Source organism: Heptranchias perlo, unplaced genomic scaffold (assembly GCF_035084215.1).
Source record: "Heptranchias perlo isolate sHepPer1 unplaced genomic scaffold, sHepPer1.hap1 HAP1_SCAFFOLD_56, whole genome shotgun sequence".
In the NCBI taxonomy this organism is placed as follows: domain Eukaryota; kingdom Metazoa; phylum Chordata; class Chondrichthyes; order Hexanchiformes; family Hexanchidae; genus Heptranchias; species Heptranchias perlo.
Window position 1 is genome coordinate 4,077,946 of NW_027139581.1, and position 10,936 is coordinate 4,088,881.

At 43.9% G+C, this 10,936-nt stretch overlaps 1 protein-coding gene across 1 annotated transcript; it reads right to left on the reverse strand.

The window, feature by feature from the left end:
• Positions 1–1,205: 1,205 nt before the first annotated feature.
• LOC137315763 (probable G-protein coupled receptor 139) lies at positions 1,206–4,617 on the reverse strand. The gene is made up of 2 exons (XM_067980254.1): positions 4,548–4,617; positions 1,206–2,110 (listed from the first exon to the last, which is right to left on the reverse strand). The coding sequence occupies exons 1-2, from the start codon at positions 4,615–4,617 to the stop codon at positions 1,206–1,208; spliced, it is 975 nt and encodes a 324-aa protein (XP_067836355.1).
• Positions 4,618–10,936: the final 6,319 nt, after the last annotated feature.

A 10,936-nucleotide genomic window follows, 5' to 3' on the forward strand; every position in this document is an offset into this window, starting at 1 on the left:
AGACCAGAAAATATCCGCCTCTTTCTTTTGTTGTCTCACTTTGTCTCCTTTGCTGTCTGTCTCTCTCCCGCACTGATTCTTTCTGTGTCTCCAATTACCCTTGTTTCACTTCTTTTGTCTCTTTCGCCCTGTTTCAATCTCTCTTTGTAATTTTCCCTGTGTGCCTCTCACTTTCTGTCGACTTTCCATCTGAGTCTCTTTCTCCATTTGTCTACCTGTTTCTCTCAACTTTCTCTCACTGGTAAACTCCCTCTCTTTCTCTTAATCTGTGTTATTCACTTCCTGTCTCTGTTTTCTAATTTATACTTGCTCCTTTCCTGTTTGTACTTTTTCTCCGTGTATTTCTTTCTCATTATATTTTTCTCCTTCCATTTTATCCATCTCTCTTCTCTTTTCTATTTATCTTCCTGTCCCATCTATGTTTCTGCACTTCATTCTTTCTCTCTCTCTTGCTCTCTTTTCTGTTTATTTGTTTTTTTATTGTCTCTAGCTGTTTCTCCATCTAAATCTCTTACTCTGTTTATTTACACCTTTCTTTAACTTGTTAGCTGTTCTTTTCTCTCTGCCCCTTTCGGCTCTTCAGTCACTTTCACTTTTTTTTTCTCTAAGTCTTCCTTTCTTTCACTTTTTTCACGATTTCTTTCTCAATTATCTGCTTTTCTCTCAGTTTATGGCTCTAACTATCTCTTATTTCCCCTTTCTATCTGCCTCTATATGTAAGTTTATCTCGATGTGTCACCATGTCTCTTCCTCTCCTTGCATCTATCTATCTATCTATCTATCTATCTATCTATCTATCTATCTATCTTTCTTTCTATCTCTCTATCTATCTCTCTGTTTGTTGATCTGTCTGTCTGTCTGTCTATCTCTGTCATTCTATCTCTCCATTTATGTGGAGTGCACCCATTCTGATCAGGCCCACAGCACCTACTTTGATTGACAGGTTTGCCCATTTTGCAGGGCGGCCATTTAGTTAAAGTCCAGCTGAGCTCTTCGGTGCCGCCTGTTTGAGCAACAATTCATGTGCTGTCTGCAGAGCGAATCACGCCTCAATAGGTCAGATTATCAATTAAATGCAATATTGGAATCAGATTTAAGATTATTTCAGCGAATATAAAATGTACTTTCCACCCGGTGGGAAGTGCAGGGGGTGGAGTATGAAATGGCCAGAAATAGTTCTAGTGCTTGAAACCCTTCAGCTCTTTCTATGATTTCACTAATTTAACAATTAGATTGAGTGGGTATTTCACCGCGTTCTTCAGCTCCTCTCTGAATTTCGCCTGGGTCAGGACATAAATACACGTGTTTGTGCAGGAACTGAGAAGCTGCAGCATTCCTGATGTGGCTTGTGTGATAAAACGAGGGTCAGTGTAGGAATTATAATACCGAGTGTCTGAAATTCGCCGATAAATGTTATTTACAACCTGGGTCACCCATAATAGGATAAAACTGCCCGATATACTGAAGAGTAAAATGATGGATTTCTTTCGGTTCTCCATCTCTGGATCCTTGTGATTCTCTCCATTACTGCGGCCCCGGAGTCCCCTGCGGACTTGACTGGCCACCAAAATGCGTCTGACCGTCATAACATTGAGCAGCAAAATCAGAAAGAACGGGACACAAGGGGTTAAAATGAGGTGAAATAACTCAAATCCAGCCCATACTGGGGAAGTGCGGAAGTTCAGTTTAAAGATACAATGCCGGGGAACATTATCAATTATAAGGTAAGGTTCATATATGAAGTACCAGGGAACACTCTCTAAACAGCCCAACACACTCACTGTTCCTATAACTACAGCCGCCATTTTCTCGGTGCAATATTTTGTTTTAAGATTCTCACAACAAATTGCCACAAATCGATCAAAGGTGAAAGCGACTGTGAGCCAGACAGAAACCACCGTGGCTGCATAACCCAAGAACATAATGGGACGACACACGGGAGTAATGAACACGAATGAATCTGGGAAATAAATTTTACCAACCCGTGTCAATATTGGATCTGTGATAACGACCAGGAGATCGGCCACTGCCATTCCCACCAGGTAGCGACTGATACATTTGGAGAGCCCGCACTTTCCTCGGGACAGGATCACAATCGCCACCAAGTTAACTGTGAGAGAGAGAAAAGGAAGCAGAGAAATTACTGATCAGACCTGGAGCCAAAGCAGCAATTTGACAGGATCTGGGGTTAAATTTCCAGCTTTGTTGCTGCATCGAACGGTGGAAACTGATTCATTCAACTGAACAGCGCTTTCAGGCAGAGAAATGTTTATAAACTCAATTATCAATAATGAATTGTGAAATCGCTCAAGAAAGTGAATAAATGAGCACTGGATCCACTGGAAGGGCCGAGTGAGAGCGCAGTGCCAGTGGGGAAGGGAGATGGAGTTTTACCGAGCGCGAATCCAACGTGCTGAAGCCGGATTTGTCTCCAGACTGACGGGAAAGAGAGCGATGGCCGGGAAGGTGAGGGGACTCGGGGAGGTGCAGCTGGTTTGTTGCTCTGGGTGAAGAGAGCCTACAGGGGCTGACACAAAACGGGGAAAGGCCGAGAGTCGCACCGGCAAGTTTGAGATTTTGTATCGGATTGGAAGAGGCAGCTGGGGGCCGAGCCAGTGAGTGAGATTGGGAGGTAGACAAGGAAAAGGACATGTCGGAGCTGGAGGGGAGTCAGGAGCAGATAGTTTGAGAAAGCGGATAAACTGAAGCAATGGATGAGGAGACAGAGGATTCAATGTGGTGGTTGGAGAGGCTGGGATTCACAGGGAGAGACTGCAGCAGAGTGTGAGAGGAAATCTAATCTATCGGTCCCACTAACACAATCCAACTCATACATTGAACGGTTCATTTCAGTGATTATTGGTGCAGAGCTCGTTGGGTATAAAATGTGTTCATTAAATTTACTTTGCACATTCAATTAAAATTAAATTAAAATGTATTCATTAAATCAACCTCGATCTTCATTGAATTCCGCTGATACCGAGTTTTCAGAATACAGTATCCTAATGATTCATTAGGATCAAGAAATCATTGATTCTATGCTTTAAATACATTCGAATTATGTTTATTTATTCAGTCAGTGAATAAGGAAAAGTAACAATCACCAAAACAGACTGAGGCCCTGATAACGATAAACACACCCAGCTCTCACAATCTGACAACTTCCTATTAACATCTTCAAGTCACATTTCCTCTGCATAATTGAACTGGAAGTTTCAACAGTTCATTCCGATGAATTATTCACCCTGCTGTCGCTCTCTCACGCATTCTCTCTCTCTCTCTCGCTAACTCTCTCTCCCTCCCTGTCTCTCCCGTTTTCTATCTCTTTCTCTTCTCGCACTACTCCTCCCCCCTCCTCTCATTTTCCCTTTCCGTCTCTGTTTCTGTTTCTATCGCTCCTCTATCTATTATTCTCCACTCTCTACTCTCTTTCTCAATGTCCCTATTTCACATCCGATTCAATCCTAACATCCTGCCGTGCATTCCGTTCACCAGCCCCGTGTTCCACAGATTCCATTCTCAGTGTCAATTTGTTAAATAGTGAAGCTTCTGTGGAATAGTTTAATGTTACTACAGATTTCCAAGTCTCCACCTGTTCGCCTACACTGTTTGCTTCATCTGCAAATCATGGAAGAAACAGAATCAAATGCCTCTTCCAGACAAACTTCACAATAATTGAAATTCCTTCTCCTGTAATTATAAAGTACACCATTAGATGGCGGTGTTGTTCAATTAACAAAACGCCAACGTCACCGCTGCAACTTCGAATCGACGGATAAACAGAGGGCTCAGGATCCCAACAGACTCAGTGCAAACTGACACAGCACAACACCAAAACATTGTATTTTAGAATGAACCCATCCACAGTGAAGTAGAAAAGGAGATGTGAAAGAGTCAGCAGCAAACTCAGTTCAATAACCAGACCTCTGGAGCCGTGTCAGATGAACATTATGAAATAATGTTTCATAAGTGATAATCAATAAATACACTGAATCCCCTGTTAAACTGAACCATGTTATTGGGGAGGGGGGACATTGCTCTGCCTCCTTGTAACACTGAGACCGTGAGCTGTTTCATTATCAATCACTGAAAACACATTTATGAAAACATATTCCAGGACACGTTGGTTCCACAACATTAAATTGTTAACAGCTCCTGATGGTCTGATACCAGCTCTTAGCCCTGACACCTGATTCCAATACATTCAGTACAGAGATTTATCCAGTAACAATGCCAGTTTGTGATATTCAAAGGTCACTACAGATATAATGGAATTGCGACAAGTCTGAACGTTTAGAAGTTAAGGAGATACCATTATTGAACAGTACATTCAGTACAGAGAATTGTCCAGTAACAATGCCAGGTTTGGATTCACAAAGATCATTACAGACCAGCTCCTACAAGACCAACTTAACACATTCCATCATTCAACTGATAGAACAGAACAGGACACTGTGTAAAACATGCAGGGAGAAAAAATATTTTGCAAAGTACAGCAGCACAGTAAACACCGATTTACACCATTAACCGCCCAAATAACTGCTAACCTGGCACTCCAACGGCTGCAAGAGCAGGATAATAAATATCTTCTATCTGAAACATTACTGGATATCCCATTGCTGTGAGAAGCAGTCACTTCTGTTGGTCTGGGAACCATAAATCCAGAAGACACTCTGAACTGATCAATTCCAATGAACCCTGATTTATACAGGAGACAAGTTTCCACTGACACGGTTATACTCCTGATCATTGCTATTAGTTACAGTCACTTGAACAAACACATTACATCAGCAGCTTTGACTCCGATATAAATCATATGGTGGATGTAACACAAACATCTCAAAGTCCAGGACATTATCTTAATGAGACCTCTCTCAGGAATAAAGTTAGAATCTGTGCTCATACAGGACTGATCCAACAATAATGAGCGGCTTCATTTACAGTTTTCATATAATTGTATTGGTCATGTTCACTCTTGGCGATTCATTTATAATGTATACCGATTTATCCGCAGTGCACATTGAATCCAGGGACTCAACCAGACCCGTTTCACTCTGTTCCTGCAGTTTCCCAATCAAAAAATGAATTTTGATTCCTTAACACGCGGAGAGTTAAAGGGCAGGTTGAGGATTGCAGCCGAGAAATGACTGTGGGTGATATTTGGGGACGGAGACTGAAAGTGCCCCATTGAGATTCCACTCTCCGCTATTTTACTGCAGGGGTTTACCCGTTTATTCTACATTGGTTAACGGGTCCAGTAAAGTTAGCCCCGTGTAACGCCGAGCTGAGCTCATGACCTGATTTGACCTCCATCACAAAGGCCCCCTGTTTCCCTCACGCACCTCCTTTCCTTCCTCTGCCCATTGTCATTGAAACCCTCATCCATGCCTCTGTCCCTTCCAGACTCCATTCCTCCAATACAGTCCTGTCCGGCCACCGATCCTCCACCTTCCATAAACCTGAGCTCGTCCAAAACTCTGTTGCCTGTGACCAACCAGCACCAGGTCCCGCTCGGCCTCACTGACCCTCACTGGCTCCCACTCCCATATCACTGAAATTTAGAATCCTCATCCTTGAATTTAAATCCGTCCATGACCCACCCCTCTGCATCCCCCTCGTCTCCTCCACAAATAAAATCATAGAATTTGATGGAGGCCATTCGACCCATCGTGCTTGTGCCGGCTCTTTGAAAGAACTATCCAATTCGTCCCACCCGCCTGCTCTTTCCCCATAGCCCTGCACATTTCCCTATGCACCGACAGCAAATCCACTCATGACCTCCTCGCTCATCAGACATTGGCCTCTTTTGGTGGGACTACCCTCGCTTGTTTCCACTCACCTATCTGATCGTAACCAGGAGAAGCTTCTCTTCCCACCCGATCACCGTTACCTCTGACGTCTCTAAAGGTTCAATCCTTGGCTCCCTCCTTGTCCTCATCCACATGCTGCCCTTTGGTGACTTCGTCCACAAACATGGACCTCCTTTCAGATGAACACTGACAAAACAACCTCCTCCCTCGACCTTTGCAATGTCTTTGTGTTATCAGATCGACATCCTGTTTTAAATTTCCTCCAATTTCCTTGGAATGTCATGATCTTTGGTCGCACAATCTCCACATCCTCGGCACTGATTCCATCCCCATGCCTGGCTTTAGTCTGAGGCTGAATCTGAATGTTCGTAACTTTTACGTCCCATTCGACCCCGTGCTGAGCTTCTGACCCCATATCCTCTCCATCACAAAGACCGCCTACTTCCAGGTCCTTAATAACGCCTGTTCCACTCACCCTGCTCAGCTTCTACAACCCTTAGCCATGCCTTTCTACCCTCTATGGCCTTTCTTCTCCTCTCCAGCATCTCCAAAAACTTCAACTCATCCAAAGCTTTGCTCCCTGTAACGTATCCGTCATTAACTCCTTCACCAATCTTCCAAGCCCCGACTCATCTGCATTGGCTTCCAGTCTCCTAAGTCTTTATTTTTTTTCTTTCTTACGCTGAAATACATAAGAGCCTCACCCCTCCCTATCTCTGCAATCTCCTCCATCTTTACAGTCCCTCGCCCTTCTCGTCCACCTCTGGCTGCTGGTGTATCCACAGTCTCTTTGCCCTACTTTTGGCAGCTGATCGTTAAGCCACAGCCACGCCCCAGAATGTGCTCTCTAAGCCCCTCCATCTACATTACTCCCTTTCAATGTCAGCTGTGATTCAGTGGGTGGCACTCTTGCCTCTGAGTTAGAAGTTGAGAAGGTTGTGGGTTCATAGACCCACTCCAGAGACTTGAACACAATATCTTCATTTCAGTGCTGTACTGAGGTAATGCTGCACTGTCAGAGGTGCTGTCCTTCAGATGAGACGTTCAACCGAGGGCCAGTCTGACCCCTCAAGTCGATGTACAAGATCCCATGGCACTATTCGAAGAAGAGCAGGGAAGTTCTCCCCGGTGGTCTGGGCCAATATTTATGCCTCAACCAACATCACTAAAACCAGATGATCTTCTCAATTTCATATTACGGTTTGTGGGATCTTGCTGTGTGCAGTTTGGCCGCTGTGTTTCTTACATTATAACAGTGGCTGCAAAGCACTTTGGGACAGACTGAGATTGTGAAATGCGCTGTATAAATGCAACTTTCTTTCTTTCTTTCTATCCATCACTTGCTCCAAACTTTTGTCCCTCAACGAATATCCCCATCTTTGGCTGGGGTCCATTTTTGTCTGATTATCTCTCTGTGAATCCCTTTAATTTTTATCCATGTTAAAGGCGCTTTATCAATCCAGGTAGTTATTGTTATACTTTACCATCCTCCTCTGTCTTCATCCCACCATTGGTGGCCATTCCTCCACACAACTAAAACCAACCTGATCCCCTCCGTCTCTCGTTTTACACCCCCCTTAAACCCTCCTTGCCGAAGGATTTCATCATCCCTCCTGATTCCGTTTGTGCCTGTTTTACTTCCAGCCCCTGTGAATCCCCTTGGGAAAGTTTATTACATTTAAGGCGGTCTGTGAATGCAAGTTGTTGTTGATTTTCATTTGAATGTGTTCATTAGTTGTCCACAGTGTGAGCAAAAGTAATTTCTGGGCTAATATTCTTGTATCAGAAAGAGATTTATATAATAGGCGGATTTGATGAGATACATTAACATCGGCAGCTACTCGGAGAAATCTTTTTGTTCGAACAACATAAATTGGTTTGTCCACAGACAGCACATTGTTCCACTGTGAGGCAATCTTCAGGGAGTCTGCTATCTAAGATGAAACCAGCTACAGTTACTAAGATGAAGATTTATTAATTATTTGTCTTTTTTCTCTTTGGTTATAACTCATTTTACTGCACCCTGGCTGATGACTCGGATGAAGCTTTAATCGTTAGTCTCGTCGGTTAGGGGCTGATTCACTTTTTGCCATCCAATCTACGATATCACTGCTCCCTGGGGCTGATTGAGAAAGGGCCCGTATGTTCTGACATTGTGGTGTCTTGGTATGAAATTAGATTGTTGTTTTTGGTACGGGAGGGAGAGAGAAATCCATTGGATACGTGTAGACCAAAGGTTCCAATCTTGTTTGTGGAGAAACTCTTAGAATCCATCATTAGATCTAAAACTGTGGAGCAGGTAGCAGTGCTCGGGTTAATCAAGGAATGTCCATGTGGCAAACGCCACTAACTCCCACTGTTTCTGGAGATGATTTGGACTAAGACAATCTCTAATTTTGCTGAGAAACAAAAGCAGGGTTTGGCAAAATATGAGGAAGACTATAACAACATTAAAGAACGATGCAGGCAGCTTGGCTGGATTGAGCAGACACGAGGAAGCTGTATTTTAATGTAAAGTGATAGATATTGGAAGCAAATCAATGAATTTGTGTATACAGTTAATGAAAAGACATCGAATGATGTTGAGTGAAAGTGAGAATTAAGTACTTAAATGTATAATTCCATGGAATTGTGACGGCAGCTCCATAAATCATAAACAAATGCAAACAGCATTTTGAATTTTATAAGTAGGGTCACACAGTGCAAAAATAAAGAAGCAATGACAAATTTGTACAAAACATGGGTTGGCCCACAATTCCAGAGTATTGTGTGCAGCTTTGTGCATCCCATTATAGAAACTAGATTAAAGCCATCGAGAGCACAGTGTAGATTCAATTGAATGAAGCCCAGGAAGGGAAACTGTCTTCGGGTTAGATATTGGAACTATTTCCACAGAAACAGTGAAGACTGGGGGGAAGAACATCGTAAAGGGCAAGGAGGGTGAAAAATTCCTAAAATGTGTTTTGTAGAACTTTCTTAATCAGTATGTTTCTCGCCCAAAGAGGAAGGAGGCGGTGCTGGATCCAATTTTATGGAATGAAGTAAGGCAAGTGGACTGTGTTTCATTGGGAGAACATCTGGGTAATTGTGATCATAATATAATTTGGATTAAAGTAGTTATAGAAAGGGGCAAATGAAATTCAGCGCTGAAAATACCTAACGGGAAGGGAGACAACATCAGTGCTTTGAAAAGGGATAGAACCATAGAACCATGGAAAAGATTCAGCACAGAAGATGGCCATTCGGCCCATCGTGTCCGCGCCAGCTCGAAGAACAACCATGTGCCCATTCTAATCCCACCTCCCAGCACCTGGTCCGTAGCCCTGCAGCTTACAGCACTTTAGGTGCAGATCCAGGTACTTTTTAAAAGAGTTGAGGGTCCCTGCTTCTACCACCAATTCGGGCTCCGAATTCCATACACCCACCGCCCTCTGGGTAAAAAAAGCTTTTCCTCATGTCCCCTCCAATCCTTCCGCCAATCAGTTTAAATCTATTTCCTCTTGTTCTTGAACTCTCCGCTAGGGGAAACAGTTACTTCCTGCCTCCTCAACCTGGGCCCCTCATGATTTTGTACACCTCAATCAAGTCTCCCCTCAGCCTCCTCTGCTCCAAGGAAAACAACCCCAGCCTATCCAATCTCTCCTTGCAGTTGCAATTTTCAAGCCCTGGCAACATTCTTGTAAATCTCCTCTGCACTCTCTCCAGAGCAATTACGTCCTTCCTGTAATGTGGTGACCAGAACTGCGCACAATACTCCAGCTGTGGCATTACCAGCGTTTTATACAGTTCCATCATTACATCCCTGCTTTTGTATTCTGTACCTCGGCTAAGAACGGAGAGCATTCCGTGTGCCTTCTTCACAACTTTATCTACCTGTACTGCCACCTTCAGGGACCTGTGCACATGCACTCCAAGGTCTCTCACTTCCTCGACCCCTCTCAATATATTCCCGTTTATTGCGTATTCCCTTTTACTGGTTGCCTTCCCCAAGTGCTGTTGTTCCCCCCAGTCTTCTCCGGGTTGAACTCCATTTGCCACTTTTCCGCCCACACCACCAACCCATTGATATCTTCTTGGAGTCGACAGCTATCCTCTTCACTATCAACCACACATCCAATTTTTGTGTTGCTTGCAAATTTGCGAATTATGCCCTCGACATTCAAGTCCAAATCATTAATATATACCACAAACTGCAAGGGACCCAACACTGAGCCCCGTGGCACACCACCGGAAACGGATTTCCATTCGCAAAGACATCCATCGACTTTGACCCTTTGTTTCCTGTTACTGAGCCAATTTTTGGATCCAATTTGCCACATTTCCTTGTATCCCATGGACTTTTACCTTTCTGACCAGTCTGCCACTTGGGACCTTGTCAAATTCCTTACCAAATTCCAGGTAGACAACATCCACTGCACTACCCTCATCAATCCTCCTTGTCACTTCCTCAAAGAATTCAATCAGATTTGTCAGGCATGACCTTCCCTGAACAAATCCATGCTGACTATCCCTGATTAAACCATGTCTTTCCAAGTGACAGTTTATCCTATCTCTCAGTATTGATTCTAATAGTTTGCCCACCACCGAGGTAAGACTGACCAGCCTATAATTGTTCGGCCTTCCCCTCGTACCCTATTCAAACAATGGTACTACGTTTGCAGTATTCCAGTCCTGCGGGAGCTCCCCTGTATCTAGTGAGGATTGGAAAATGATCCTCAGAGCATCCGCTATTTCCTCCCTGGCTTTCGTCAAGAGCTTCGGAAACAATCCATCCGGCCCTGGTGACTTATGAACAATCAAGGATTCCAGTCCTTCCAGTACTTCCTCTCTCGTTATGTTCACCTTATCCAATATTTCACACCTCTCCTCTTTAAAGTTTACCGCAGGATCTTGCACAGGGGCAAATTGTTGTTGAAACAAGCTGTTGTGGGGGGCGGGGTCGACGCGATTAGACCCCACTTGTGGTGCTTGCCAGACCGCTAACATTAATCACTCATGAGCATGGGAACAGGAGGAGGCCATTCAGACCCTCCAGCTTGTTCCACCATTCTATTAGATGGTGGCTGATCTGGACCTCAACTCCATTTACTCGCCTTTGTTCCAAAATTGCAGAGAGAGTAAGCGTT